General features: G+C 44.2%; 1 protein-coding gene across 1 annotated transcript in view; it reads right to left on the bottom strand.

Moving 5' to 3' along the window:
• LOC139371420 (kinesin-like protein KIF21B) overlaps positions 1 to 10,039 on the bottom strand; it is a 159,124-nt gene extending 149,085 nt beyond the window's left edge. Inside the window, exon 1 of the mRNA XM_071111820.1 lies at positions 9,692 to 10,039. Coding sequence (XP_070967921.1) covers positions 9,692 to 9,732 — 41 coding nt within the window. The 5' untranslated portion in view covers positions 9,733 to 10,039. The remainder of the gene's footprint in view (positions 1 to 9,691) is intronic.
• Between the last annotated feature and the right edge of the window lie 6,204 nt (positions 10,040 to 16,243).

The following is a 16,243-nucleotide window of genomic DNA, read 5'->3' as shown; positions in this document are numbered from 1 at the left end:
CAGCGTAACAGAGAGATGGGGGGGGGGGGGGGGGGGCGCTCGGGGCGCTCTGGTACCGCTTTCCGTGCGGTAGCAGAGAGAACAGTCTATGACTAGGGTGGCTGGAGTCTTCGACAATTTTTAGGGCCCTCCTCTGACACCGCCTGACTACACTCTGTATTGCCTTAATGACGGTCCCCCATGTTGAGGATCAGCGTGGCAGAAGTGTTGTTGCCTACCCTTACCAACTGTGGGCGGACCGTCAGGAAGTCCAGGATCCAGTTGCAGAGGGATGTGTTTAGTCCCAGGGTCCTTAGCTTATTGATGAGTTTTGAGGGCACTATGGATGTTGAACGCTGAGCTGTAGTCAAAGAACAGCATTCTCACATAAGTGTTCCTTTTCTCCAGGAGGGAAAGTTCCCCATGAGACCTGGGTTATCTCAGCTCCCCAGGGGAGAGAGGGGGAGATGGTTGGGAGAAGAGAGTGGAGAGGAGGGGGAGAGGGGAGAGGGTGGGGTCTCCTTCAAGACTGTTGGAAAAGCATTCCTCATGAAGCTGGTTGAAAGAATGCAAAGAGTGTGCAAAGTTGTCATCGAGGCAAAGGGTGGCTACTTTGAAGAATCTCAAACATAAAATCTATTTTGATTTGTTTAACACTTTTGTGGTTACAACATGATTCCATATGTATTATTTCATAGTTTTGATATATTCACTATTATTCTACAATGTAGAAAACAGTAGAACATTTAGAAAAACCCTGGAATTAGTAGGTGTGTCCAATCCTTTGACTGGTACTGTACATCTGTCAACATCAGGACTTAGTCTTGAGTCTTAGACCCTCAGAGACACAGTTGAAGTCAGAAGTTTACATACACTTAGATTGGAGTCATTAAAACTCGTTCTTCAACCACTCCACAAATATCTTGTTAACAAACTATAGTTTTGGCAAGTCCGTTAGGAAATCTACTTTGTGCATGACACAAGACAATTGTCTAACAAATGTTTACAGACAGATTATTTCAATTATAATTCACTGTATCACAATTCCAGTGGGTCAGAAGTTTACATACACTAAGTTGACTGTGCCTTTAAACTGCTTGAAAAATTCTAGAAAATTATGTTATGGCTTTAGAAGCTTCTGATTGGCTAATTGACATAATTTTTGTCAATTGGAGGTGTACCTGTGGATGTATTTCAAGGCCTACCTTCAAACTCAGTGCCTCTTTGCTTGACATCATGAGAAAATCAAAAGAAATCAGCCAAGACCTCAAAAAAATTGTAGACCTCCACAAGTCTGGTTCATCCAAAAAAGCAATTTCCAAATGCCTGAAGGTACCACATTCATCTGTACAAACAATAGTACGCAGGTATAAACACCATGGGACCATGCAGCCGTCATACCGCTCAGGAAGGAGACACGTTCTGTCTCCTAGAGATTAACGTACTTTGGTGCAAAAAGTGCAAATCAATCCCAGCACAGCAAAGTACCTTGTGAAGATGCTGGAGGAAACAGGTACAAAAGTATCTATATCCACAGTAAAATGAGTCCAATATCGACATAACCTGAAAGGCAGCTCAGCAAGGAAGAAGCCGCTGCTCCAAAACCGCCATAATAAGCCAGACTACAGTTTGCAACTGCACATGGGGACAAAGATCATTCTTGTTGGAGAAATGTCTGATGAAACAAAAATAGAACTGTTTGGCCATAATGCCCATCGTTATGTTTGGAGGGAAAAGGGGAGGCTTGCAAGCCGAAGAACACCATCCTAACTGTGTGTGCAGACCTGAAAAAGCGTGTGTGAGCCAGGAGGCCTACAAACCTGACTCAGTTACACCAGCTGTCAGGAGGAATAGGCCAGTATTCACCCAACTTACTGAGGGGAGCTTGTGGAAGGCTACCCAAAACATTTGACCCAAGTTAAACAATTTAAAGGAAACGCTACTAAATACTAATCGAGTGTGTGTAAACTTCTGAACCACTGGGTATGTGATGAAAGAAATAAAAGCTGAAATAAATCATTCTCTCTACTATTATTCTGACATTTCACATTCTTAAAATTAAGTGGTGATCCTAACTGACCTAAAACAGGGAATTTTTACTAGGATTAAATGTCAGGAATTGTGAAAAACTGAGTTTAAATGTATTTGACTAAGGTGTATGTAAACTTCCGACTTCAACTCTGTCAACCTCAGGCCTTAGATCAAGCCCTCAGAGACAGACATATGGGGCGGCAGGGTAGCCTAGTGGTTAGAGCGTTAGACTAGTAACCGAAAGGTTGCAAGATCGAATCCTTGAGCTGACAAGGTACAACTCTGTTGTTCTGCCCCTGAATAAGGCAGTTCCTAGGCCGTCATTGAAAATAAGAGTTTGTTCTTAACTGACTTGCCTAGTTAAATAAAGGTAAAATAAACATCTGTCAACATCAGGCCAACACCATCCCTCAAGATGCCATGGACCACGCATGAAGGAAAACCGAAGGAGATTCTGGGTCATTGTTCTGAGACATTGTTTCACAGGCTATTTGTATGTTGGCTATTAGATGTCTGAATGTTGACTGTATTTTGGAACAGACATGCAGGAAATGAACAGCTTCTCTGTCGGCCACACAGACTGTGGAGGGTGGAGAGGGGGGTTAGTTCTGATCTATAGACCAGGGAAGAGAGGGGGTTAGTTCTGATCTATAGACCAGGGAAGAGAGGGGGTTAGTTCTGATCTATAGACCAGGGAAGAGAGGGGGTTAGTTCTGATCTATAGACCAGGGAAGAGAGGAGGTCAGGTCTGATCTATAGACCAGGGAGGAGAGGGGGTCAGTTCTGATCTATAGACCAGGGAAGAGAGGGGGTCAGTTCTGATCTATAGACCAGGGAAGAGAGGAGGTCAGGTCTGATCTATAGACCAGGGAAGAGAGGAGGTCAGGTCTGATCTATAGACCAGGGAAGAGAGGAGGTCAGGTCTGATCTATAGACCAGGGAGGAGAGGGGAAGGGGTCAGTTCTGATCTATAGATCAGGGAGGAGAGGGGAAGGGGTCAGTTCTGATCTATAGATCAGGGTGGTGAGTTTCTTGACTTTGTTTGGCTGTCATCGCCTTCCTTCGTCAACACACACACCAATCAAACCCAGGCTGTGGTCTTAACACACTCCCAAGGCTGTGGTTTTAACACCCTCCCAGTCCCTTAACTGCAGAACATAATTCTGACTAGAAATGTGGGAGCAATTACACGCCATCCACTCATTCTCTGTTATCAGTGGTACTGGTGTTCCCAGGATTAGTCTCCCTGTCGTTAGGAAAACCATCCATTCATTCTCTGTTATCAGTGGTGCTGGTGTTCCCAGGATTAGTCTCCCTGTCATTAGGAAAACCATCCATTCATTCTCTGTTATCAGTGGTGCTGGTGTTCCCAGGATTAGTCTCCCTGTCGTTAGGAAAACCATCCATCGAGAACCACAGGAAGTCATCTTGATCCGTGTCTTTGTTTATATGCTTCAGTCCCCACTTCCTGTCACTACTAATGCTGCTTTCAGTGCCACCCATTAGGAACAGAGTAAACACACACACAGCGATCGGATCAGGGTAGCCTAGTGGTTAGAGCGTTGGACTAGTAACCGGAAGGTTGCGAGTTCAAACCCCCGAGCTGACAAGGTACAAATCTGTCGTTCTGCCCCTGAACAGGCAGTTAACCCACTGTTCCCAGGCCGTCATTGAAAATAAGAATTTGTTCTTAACTGACTTTTCTGGCTAAATAAAGGTAAAATAAAAAAAAATTAAAAAAAACACAAAGAAGAAGAAGAAGAGAATAAAGCATGCATCTATCACCACAGTCATTTAGATACTTGTGACAACAGTGGTGTTATGGTTATTACATAACTCTATGTGCTTACTGCATGTTTCTACTGAATGAACATCGGTTAATGCTTCTACACCTGCATTGCTTGCTGAGTGGAGTTTTAGCCTGGGTTCCTGTACAGCACTTTGTGACATCGGCTGATGTAATAAGGGCTTTATAAATAAATGTGATTGATTGATTGATAGTATTGTTCAACTGCTTGTACTTACAGTAGGCCTATACCTGGTACAGGGTAGCCTGGTACTAACGACATACTGTAAGTGTTACTACCATAGTTACCCAATAATGTCTACGTGCTGAATAATGCAACTCGGCCCTAAAGAGCTGAGCAGAGACAGATGAACATATAGGTACAGCCCCGTAGCTCTTTTGCTGCTGTGTTGACAGGTCATGTCCGGCTCCTACCATGTGTATTGATGTGAAAAGTGTGTGTGAAACATAGCCGAGGGAAGTAGGGGTGCTGAGGATGCTGCAGCTCCCCCTGAAAAATAATTAATACAAAATACAAAAATAAATGTAAAAATATATTTTTTTACACAAAAGTAGTGCACTGGGCCTTTACTAGTATTAACGTCACATATAGCGTGGGCAAAACGAATTATTCAGCATCTCCGCTGGCAAACAATGTAGTTGTATAATTAGGAATCTTGCAGGATTAAATAGTTGGATTAAATAGGATTAAATAGTTGGGATTGTAAGAGTTGTTGCCCTGTGCCTTTCTCTGTGATGGTCATTCTAATAGTTTCCAGAAAGAACAAAACCCTGTGCCTTTCTCTGTGATGGTCATTCTAATAGTTTCCAGAAAGAACAAAACCCTGTGCCTTTCTCTGTGATGGTCATTCTAATAGTTTCCAGAAATAACAAAACCCTGTGCCTTTCTCTGTGATGGTCATTCTAATAGTTTCCAGAAAGAACAAAACCCTGTGCCTTTCTCTGTGATGGTCATTCTAATAGTTTCCAGAAAGAACAAAACCCTGGTCCTTAAACATTTACATCACAAGGTGCAAAGACCCAAAACATCCATGTCAAATTAAATCATTTTCTGGATCAAATAACATGGAAAACAACCCCTTTTTTTGTGCAGTATTAAATGACCATCCTTACAAACCACATAATGTAAATGTACATGACTGTATTGTACATAGGCTGGTCATCTAGGTTTGTACCTGTAGACTTTCTATCAGCATGAAGAAAAACAATGTTCAATACAGTAACGGAGTACATTGAGACATCAAGTGGTTTGTGATGATGTGATGATGTGGCTCAGTTGGTAGAGTATGGAGCTTGTAATGCCGGGGCTGTGGGTTTGATTCCCACAGGGGACCAGTATGACAATGAATACAAACGGATACCTGTTACCTCCCTTCCCCGGCCAGTTCAACAAATCATTAGTAAAGGGAAAGGGGGATATCTATTCAGTTCTACCAAATTTCTATCAATATGTTCAAAAATTCTAGATCACCTGTACTCCACACACAGAGACGAGTACAAAGTTCTCCCTCGCCCTCCATTTGGTAAATCCAACCACAACTCTATCCTCTTGATTCCTGCTTACAAGCGAAAATTAAAGCAGGAAGCACCAGTGACTCAGTATATAAAAAAGTGGTCAGATGAAGCAGATGCTAAACTACAGGACTGTTTTGCTATCACAGACTGGAATATGTTCCGGGATTCTTCCGATGGCATTGAGGAGTACACCACATCAGTCACTGGCTTTATCAATAAGTGCATTGAGGACGTCGTCCCCACAGTGACTGTACGTACATACCCCAACCAGAAGCCATGGATTACAGGCAACATTCGCACTGAGATAAAGGGTAGAGCTGCCACTTTCAAGGTTCGGAACACTTATGTGAGAATGCTATTCATTCACTACAGTTCAGCGTACAACACCATAGTGCCCTCAAAGCTCATCACCAAGCTAAGGATCCTGGGACTAAACACCTCCCTCTGCAACTGGAACCCAGGTGGTGAGGGTAGGTAGCAACACATATACCATGCTGATCCTCAACACTGGAGCTCCACAGGGGTGCGTGCTCAGTCCCCTCCTGTACTCCCTGTTCACCCACGACTGCATGGCCAGGCACGACTCCAACACCATCATTAAGTTTGCAGACGACACAACAGTGGTAGTAGACCTGATCACCGACAACGACGAGACAGCCTATAGGGAGGAGGTCAGAGACCTGACTGGGTGGTGCCAGAATAACAACCTATCCCTCAACGTAACCAAGACTAAGGAGATGATTGTGGACTACAGGAAAAGGAGGACTGAGCACGCCCCCATTCTCATCGACGGGGCTGTAGTGGAGCAGGTTGAGAGCTTCAAGTTCCTTGGTGTCCACATCAACAACAAACTAGAATGGTCCAAAGACAGTCGTGAAGAGGGCACGACAAAGCCTATTCCCCCTCAGGAAACTAAAAAGATTTGGCATGGGTCCTGAGATCCTCAAAAGGTTCTACAACTGCAACATCGAGAGCATGAGACCTGACTGGTTGCATCACTGCCTGGTACGTCAATTGTTCGGCCTCTGACCGCAAGGCACTACAGAGGGTAGTGCGTACGGCCCAGTGCATCACTGCTAAGCTGCCTGCCATCCAGGACCTCTACACCAGGCGGTGTCAGAGGAAGGCCGTAAAAACTGTCAATGACCCCAGCCACCCTAGTCATAGACTGTTCTCTCTACTACCGCATGGCAAGCGGTACCGGAGTGCCAAGTCTAGGACAAAAAGGCTTCTCAACAGTTTTTACCCCCAAGCCATAAGATTCCTGAACAGGTAATTAAATGGCCTCCTAGACTATTTGCATTGTGTGCCCCCCCAACCCCTCTTTTTACGCTGCTGCTACTCTCTGTTTATCATATATGCATAGTCACTTTAATTATACATTCATGTACATACTACCTCAATTGGGCCGACCAACCAGTGCTCCCGCACATTGGCTAACCGGGCTATCTGCATTGTGTCCCTCTCTGTTCATCATATATGCATAGTCACTTGAACCATATCTACATGTACATACTACCTCAATCAGCCTGACTAACAGGTGTCTGTATGTAGCCTCGCTACTTTTATAGCCTCACTACTGTATATAGCCTGTCTTTTTACTGTTGTTTTATTTCTTTAATTATCTATTGTTCACCTAATACCTTTTCACACTATTGGTTTAGAGCCTGTAGGTAAGCATTTCACTGTAAGGTCTACACCTGTTGTATTTGGCGCACGTGACAAATAAACTTTGATTCGGTTTAGTCAGTTGTACAACTGAATGCATTCAACTGAAATGTGTCTTCTGCATTAACCCACCCCCTCATCTTCGGCGCCTGGGGAACAGTGCGTTGCTCAGGGGCAGAACGACAGATTTTTATCTTGTCAGCTTTCGGTTACTGGCCTAATGCTCTAACCACTAGGCTACCTGCGGCCTGTGACCTATGACCCCAACCTAAAGTGGGCCCACTAACCTTGACCCTGTGACCTCACCCTAAAGCAGGCCAACTAACCCTGACCCTGTGACCTACGACCTCACCCTAAAGCGGGCCAACTAACCTTAACCCTGTGACCTATGACCCCACTCTACAGCGGGCCAACTAACCCTAACCCTGTGACCTATGACCCCACTCTACAGCGGGCCAACTAACCCCTAACTGTGATCTATGACCCCACTCTACAGCAGGCCAACTAATCCTAACTCTATGACCCCACTCTACAGCGGGCCAACTAACCATAACTCTGTGACCTATGACCCCACTCTACAGCGGGCCAACTAACCCTAACTCTATGACCCCACTCTACAGCGGGCCAACTAACCCTAACTCTATGACCCCACTCTACAGCGGGCCAACTAACCCTAACTCTATGACCCCACTCTACAGCGGGCCAACTAACCCTAACTCTATGACCCCACTCTACAGCGGGCCAACTAACCCTAACTCTATGACCCCACTCTACAGCGGGCCAACTAACCCTAACTCTATGACCCCACTCTACAGCGGGCCAACTAACCCTAACTCTATGACCCCACTCTACAGCGGGCCAACTAATCCTAACTCTATGACCCCACTCTACAGCGGGCCAACTAACCCTAACTCTATGACCCCACTCTACAGCGGGCCAACTAACCCTAACTCTATGACCCCACTCTACAGCGGGCCAACTAACCCTAACTCTATGACCCCACTCTACAGCGGGCCAACTAACCCTAACTCTATGACCCCACTCTACAGCGGGCCAACTAACCCTAACTCTATGACCCCACTCTACAGCGGGCCAACTAGCCCTAACTCTATGACCCCACTCTACAGCGGGCCAACTAACCCTAACTCTATGACCCCACTCTACAGCGGGCCAACTAACCCTAACTCTATGACCCCACTCTACAGTGGGCCAACTAACCCTGTGACCTATGACCCCACTCTACAGTGGGCCAACTAACCCTAACTCTATGACCTATGACCCCACTCTACAGCGGGCCAACTTCCCAATATGAACAACAGATGAACAACCAGCGGCACCCACTTATTTTCACTGTTTTGAAAAGACTCAGAAAAATGTCAACTAAAGCTACTTCCTCTTTATGTCATTTTGGCAAAGCACAAAGGGAGGCAACAGACAGACAGACTACATCCCAAATAACACCTTATTCACTACATTGCGCACTACTTTTGACCAGAGCCCTATGAGCCCTACCCTACTGCATAGGGAATAGGGTGCCATTTGGAACGTACGGTGACTACAGGCTACAAGCCTTGTTACCAACACCAACCACACATGGGGCACCAGCTGGGGAAATGGGGCCATCCATATCATGGTTGACTTCAAAGGGTGGCTGCACCATTTTTTCACCGCCCTGACCCACCCCCCGGAGACTGTTAGACAATGGACAGACACACCACCGGGCTGAGCAGGCTGGCTGCGACTCGGTTAGCGGGCGCAACAATACACAGACAGAGAATGAGAATACAGTACTCACATACAATTACTGAAGTCATGCCTCCTCACATCACTAGTACTGTGTGCTATGAATTCTACATACACTTAGCTACATCATAAAGGTCTAACAAAGGTGGGTGATAGCCGATACTGTGATTTATAATACCCACCTATGGTGCAAACATTTATCAGCAATCATGTCCAATATTCATCAATAACCTAATTTCCTCACACCCAAGTCCCATGCCTTCAGGTTGTATTCTCAACAAAGGCAGCTGTGTAAATGTGAAGGACATTGCTTTGAGGAAGTGCATCACCTCCATCTCTTTGTGATTCTCCGACTTAACCGAAGCACATTTCTGCAACGTCTGGTGCGAGTTTTGAGGGAAAGCAATGATGTTGTAACAATGTAACGACTACAACATAATGCAATAGCAACCAAAGCATGGCATGGAGACCTCACATGGACAAAATGTGATATTATTGTGACTGACAGAAACGCCCCATGGATACCGCGCCCGCACCTGGATAACTGGGCTTTCAGAATGACACAACCACCATGATTATCAACCATTACTATTAAGCCCAACAGCATAATAGCATGACTGATCTACTTAACCCTACACCTATATGAAGACATGCTCGCTCGTGCGTTGCATTATCTGCTGTGTGTAGGCAAATGGAACGCCACCCGTACGTGGCAAAAACAAGGCACATTCTCTAACTGTACTGATAATAACGCAGTTATTAGTCTACTATAGTCCACATATGGAGCGCTAAACAATACCCGTGAATACTTCTTGGGCGCACATGTTAGGGAATCAATTAATGAATAGACCGGGAACAGAGACACAGAGACAGACAAGACACACAATGCGCTCTGCAAAGGTCGGCAGAAATCTTTGAGTGGGCTTTCAGGATCACTGAGGGGCTTACCTTAAAGAGACCTTCACCGAGCAGTCGTTTTGGCTCACCATTCTATCCTCTTTCTTTCCGTTTTTCCCTATGTGCAAAAGTCTCTGAACCGTGTCAGTCAGAGTTAGGTTAGTGCGTAAAAATACAGTGTTGCATCAACAAAAAAGCCTTTGGAGCAAATGCGTAAATCAGGATAGAATCGCCAGCCGTGGTGCTGTCATTATAACCTGCCGTGGGTACTCGCGCTACGATCTGCATCTGTGCCTGTCCTTGCTCTGGTCACTCTCATATCTAGGCTACACCTCCTCTGTCACATCGCACTCTATCACAAGCTTTTCTTCTTCTTTCGCTCGCCACTGCTACATCCTGTCATACTGTGTGAGAACCGTTTTTCGGCGCTCATCCGAAAGCACACCGTCGCAGCCTGCTCAACGTGTGTTTGTGTTGTAGTCTGTCTCACATTGAATGTGAAGAACGAGTCAGAAGCGCAAGGGGGAGGGTGTAATCGCATTCGATTGACAGGCGCTTAGCCACACAGATCAAACACTCCCACCCCGGTCCCACTTAATAGACCAATTAGGGAGTTCGGAGACGCCAATGGCGTGTGTGTTTATTTTAATTGTATTTTATTTCACCTTTATTTAACCAGGTAGGCTAGTTGATAACACCTTTATTTAACCAGGTAGGCTAGTTGAGAACACCTTTATTTAACCAGGTAGGCAAGTTGAGAACACCTTTATTTAACCAGGTAGGCTAGTAGAGAACACCTTTATTTAACCAGGTAGGCTAGTTGAGAACACTTTTATTTAACCAGGTAGGCAAGTTGAGAACAAGTTCTCATTTACAACTGCGACCTGGCCAAGATAAAGCATAGCAGTTCGACACATACAACAACACAGAGTTACACATGGAGTAAAACAAACATACAGTCAATGATACAGTAGAAAAGTAAATACAATATAGCAAGTAAAACATTGGAATGGTTTATTTGCAGTGGAAGAATGTGCAAAGTAGAGAAAGGTGCAAAGGAGCAAAATAAATAAATAAATACAGTAGGGAAAGAGGTAGTTGTTTGGGCTAAATTATAGATTTGCTATGAACAGGTGCAGTAATCTGTGAGCTGCTCTGACAGCTGGTGCTTAAAGCTAGTGAGGGAGATAAATGTTTCCAGTTTCAGAGATATTTGTAGTTCGTTCCAGTCATTGGCAGCAGAGAACTAGAAGGAGAGGCGGCCAAAGGAAGAATTGGTTTTGGGGGCGACCAGAGAGATATACCTGCTGGAGCGCGTACTACAGGTGGGTGATGCTATGGTGACCAGCGAGCTGAGATAAGGGGGGACTTCACCTAGCAGGGTCTTGTAGATGACCTGGAGCCAGTGGGTTTGGCGACGAGTATGAAGCGAGGGCCAGCGAACGAGAGCGTACAGGTCGCAGTGGTAGGTAGTATATGAGGCTTTGGTGACAAAACGGATGGCACTCTGATAGACTGCATCCAATTTATTGAGTAGGGTATTGGAGGCTGTTTTGTAAATGACATCGCCGAAGTCGAGGATTGGTAGGATGGTCAGTTTTACAAGGGTATGTTTGGCAGCATGAGTGAAGGATGCTTTGTTGCGAAATAGGAAGCCAATTCTAGATTTAACTTTGGATTGGAGATGTTTGATATGGGTCTGGAAGGAGAGTTTACAGTCTAACCACACACCTAGGTATTTGTAGTTGTCCACATATTCTAAGTCAGAGCCGTCCAAAGTAGTGATGTTGGACAGGCGGGCAGGTGCAGGCAGCGATCGGTTGAAGAGAATGCATTTAGTTTTACTTGTATTTAAGAGCAATTGGAGGCCACGGAAGGAGAGTTGTATGGCATTGAAGCTCACCTGGAGGGTTGTTAACACAGTGTCCAAAGAAGGGCCAGAAATATACAGAATGGTGTTGTGTGTGTGTGTGTGTGTGTGTGTGTGTGTCTGCAGGGTGGTAACAAGGTCACATCTGAGGCCCGTTAACCAGTCATAAGGTGAGGGAATGTTACCATGTCTGAGAGGCAGGTTCAAGGGTCACAGCTTTAACACCATCGGGGTCAAAGGTATCCATAGTTAGGGAAGTAGTCCTATAGTGACTAGTGCAGACAGGTAATGCTAAAATAAAAAATAATGAGTGACTTTCTCCACCCCTGATAACATGACACATAACAAGCACAGAAGAAACTGTGATATGCCTTTAGCGACTAGTGGCATATGGTTTTGAGTAAAAAAGAGTTAGTCTATCCACTAGCAGTAAAATAGTAATAGCAACAATACACATTATAGTCATGTATCACGTTATATTAGACTTGCGTTATTTTAAGAGAGTGAGGTTTTATTGACTGGAATCGCGATAGTGTTCTACTCTCTGCTGTGTTTCTGGTAAAGAGGAGCTGCCTGCGGAGGAAGTGACTTTGTGCCATGGTTCCTTCCTGCTTTCAGTCACAATTCTTCAAAAGAGGAAATTTAAATCCTGTCTCTTTCTCTCTCTTCCTCGCTATCTCTCCCTTTTTTTTCTTGGCCTCTCTCTCTCTCTCTCGTTCTCCCGCTCTTTCGCTCTCAATTTAATTTCAAATTCAAGGATCTCTCTCTCTATGACAGGACAGAAAAACACAAGACAAGCCATGAGCCTCTGACCTCTATTGTCTCTTTACAGACTCTCTTCCACAGTCGCTCCCCTCCATTCACGTTCTCCTCTGTTTCCTCTCTTTCATTTCCTCTCTCTTCTGCAGGTTACCTCCTGGTTGTTGTGACTGTAGTGAATGCTTGGAATTGTAACCACAGATTTCCTCCTCTTCGTCTGAAGAGGAGTAACAGGGATCGGACCAAAACGCAGCGTGGTAAGTGTCCATGTTTTAATAGTATAAACTGAACACGACAGAATACAAAATAACAAAGTGAATGTAAACGAAACAGTCCCATGTGGCACAAACACTGACACAGGAAAAGAAACACCCACAAACCAACAGTGAAACACAGGCTACCTAAGTATGATTCTCAATCAGAGACAACTAACGACACTTGCCCCTGATTGAGAACCATACTAGGCCAAAACAGAAACCTAAACATAGAAACACAAAACATAGACTACCCACCCCAACTCACGCCCTGACCATACTAAATAAAGACAAAACAAAGGAAAATAAAGGTCAGAACGTGACAGGAATGCTAGAATCTAGGGCCATTTCTGACCTTTAGAATGGTTGACTACACACCAGAATGATTTGGCAGTGAGGACGTTCTGCATTAACCTGGCTCACGCAACACACTGTGACAGCTGGGACACACTGGTCTGTGACACACTGGTCTGTGACACACTGGTCTGTGACACACTGGTCTGCACAGGAGTCTGTTGTAAATGCAGTATTCACACAGAAATAGTCTGAGTTTTGATTGGTTTTCTCCAAGTTGTTTTCTTTCCTGGGAGGTTGAGAACTCTCGTTATCTGGATTTGAAAATTTAACCATTGTCATGGAAGGCGGTGGCGCTCGGGGGCTGTGCCTGTGTTTCATGAGAAAGACACAGAGGCCAACCAATCAGTAAAAAAGTGCAGCTCCCTTCATTATCTTCGGATCGTGCCTACAACATCAAGGAGCCTTTCCAGACTATTCACCTCATTTCAATGGAAATATGGGCAGGGTCTTTCTAGTTTTGTGGTGGACTTCCGGTTAAGCATTTTTTCAAACTTTTCAAACATGGATTCACACAAAACAGGCATTTTATGTTGGGTAAGGGGATGCTTGACATCATGTGAAAATCAAAAGGAATCAGCCAATACAGAAAAAAAAATGTAGGCCTTCACAAGTCTGGTTTATCCTTGGGAGCAATGTCCGTAGGTACCACGTCTGTAGGTATCACGTTCATCTGTACAAACAATAGTACGCAAGAATAATCACCATGTGACCATGCAGCCGTCATACCGCTCAGGAAGGACTCGTTCTGTCTCCTAGAGATGAACGTACTTTGGTGTGAAAATTGCAAATCAATCCCAGAACAGCAGCAAAGGACCTTGTAAAGATTCTGGAGGAAACAGGTACAAAAGTAGCTATATCCACAGTAAAACGAGTCCTATATCGACATAACCTGAAAGGACGCTGAGCAAGGAAGAAACGGCTCCAAAACCGCCATAAAAAAGCCAGGATACAGTTTGCAACTGCACATGGGGACAAAGGTTGTACTTTTTGGAGAAATGTCCTCTGGGCTGATGAAACAAATATAGAACTGTTTGGCCATAATGACCATCGTTATGTTTGGAGGAAAAAAGGGGAGGCTTGCAAGCCGAAGAACACCATCCTAACTGTGAAGAACGGGGGTGGCAGCATCATGTTATGGGGGTGATTTGCTGCTGGAGGGACTGGTGCACTTCACAAAATAGCATCATGAGAATCGAAAATTCTGTGGATATATTGAAGCAACATCTCAAGACATCAGTCAGGAAGTTAAAGCTTGGTCGCAAATGGGTCTTCCAAATGGACAATGACCCCAAGCATACTTCCAAAGTTGTGGTAAAATGGCTTAAGGACAACAAAGTCAAGATATTGGAGTGGCCATCACAAAGCCCGACCTCAATTCTATAGAAAATTTGTGGGCAGAACTGAAAAAACATGTGCAAGCAAGGAGGCCTAGAAACCTGACTCAGTTACACCAGCTCTGTCAGGAGGAATGGGCCAAAATTCACCCAACTTATTGTGGGAAGCTTGTGGAAGGCTACCCAAAACGTTTGACCCAAGTTAAACAATTTAAAGGCAATGCTACCAAATACTAATTGAGTGTATGTAAACTTCTGACCCACTGGGAATGTGATGAAAGAAATAAAAGCTGAAATAAATAATTCTCTCTACTATTATTCTGACATTTCACATTCTTAAAATAAAGTGGTGATCCTAACTGACCTAAAACAGGGAATTGGTACTAGGATTAAATGTCAGGAATTGTGAAAAACTGAGTTTAAATGTATTTGTTTGTCACATGCTGTCACGCCCTGGCCATATAGGCTTTTTATTCTCTATTTTGGTTAGGCCAGGGTGTGACTAGGGTGGCATTCTATTTCCTTTTTTCTATGTTTTGTATTTCTATGTGTTTGGCCGGGTGTGGTTCTCAATCAGAGGCAGCTGTCTATCGTTGTCTCTAAACCATACTTAGGTACCCTTTTCATTCACCTGTTTTGTGGGAAGTTAACTTTGCAGTTGTTCAGGGCACATAGCCCAAAGCTTCAAGGTTTGTTTTTTTGTTCTTCATTAAAATGTACGCTTACCATGCTGCACCTTGGTCCAGTCCTTCAGCCAGCCGTGACACATGCGCCGAATACAACAAGTGTAGACTTTACAGTGAAATGCTGACTTACAAGCCCTTAACCAACAGTGTAGACTTTACAGTGAAATGCTTTACTTACAAGCCCTTAACCAACAGTGTAGACTTTACAGTGAAATGCTTTACTTACAAGCCCTTAACCAACAGTGTAGACTTTACAGTGAAATGCTTTTCTAACAAGCCCTTAACCAACAGTGTAGACTTTACAGTGAAATGCTTTTCTAACAAGCCCTTAACCAACAGTGCAGACTTTACAGTGAAATGCTTTTCTAACAAGCCCTTAACCAACAGTGTAGACTTTACAGTGAAATGCTTTACTTACAAGCCCTTAACCAACAGTGTAGACTTTACAGTGAAATGCTTTACTTACAAGCCCTTAACCAACAGTGTAGACTTTACAGTGAAATGCTTTACTTACAAGCCCTTAACCAACAGTGTAGACTTTACAGTGAAATGCTTTACTTACAAGCCCTTAACCAACAGTGCAGTTCAAGAAGAAGAAAATATTTACCATGTAGACTAAAATAAAAAGTAACACCGAGTAATTTACCGTATGCTTAGATAAGTTCATGAAGTGCCATATGAAAAGAAATAACTATACAAGGTACAATATTCCTAAATCATAAGGCGTTATCTGTAGGCATTAGATAAACATGTATGAAGACAGCTGTACAAGGCAAGATATAAAAGAACACCAAGAATGATGCAAATATAACCAGGAAAATGTGCATATGAAGATATCTATGCAAGACTAAAAAAAACACCAATCAAGAGTTATGCTTAGATAATAAGGTAGAGCTGACAGAGAGCTTTACAAGGCACAAAATATTGGAACTATTTAAAAACACAGAAGTATTAGGCACCTAGATACCACATAGATGAACATATTTGGAGCACACAATAAGTCTGCCTGACTGGAACTCATCTACAATCCTTGGCAGCATGTGTGTGAAATAGAATGCCTTCAGTTTAGGGATAATATCACCACAGAACTTCACGTCGAAAACAACCTGCTCGGAAGGAGCCCAGACAAGCAGTTTGCATCACCTGCAGGTAGTACCCATGGGTTCTATTAGGTTTCAGCTGAGGAACCTCATCCACCAGCTTCACGTCGGTGAGTTTGCCAGAGAACAGGAGTTAGAGATGGAGAAGCGGCCGGGGTGCTGTCAGAGAACTCGTCACGTGGTTTGTGACGTGTGAAACAGATCTCGCTCAACCTTTTTGGAGCTAAATCCCGCTGCGTCCCA

This window comes from Oncorhynchus clarkii, chromosome 17 (assembly GCF_045791955.1).
Source record: "Oncorhynchus clarkii lewisi isolate Uvic-CL-2024 chromosome 17, UVic_Ocla_1.0, whole genome shotgun sequence".
Taxonomy (NCBI): Eukaryota; Metazoa; Chordata; class Actinopteri; order Salmoniformes; family Salmonidae; genus Oncorhynchus; species Oncorhynchus clarkii.
Note: the sequence above shows the minus strand (reverse complement) of the source record. Positions and strands in the feature narration are given on the sequence as shown.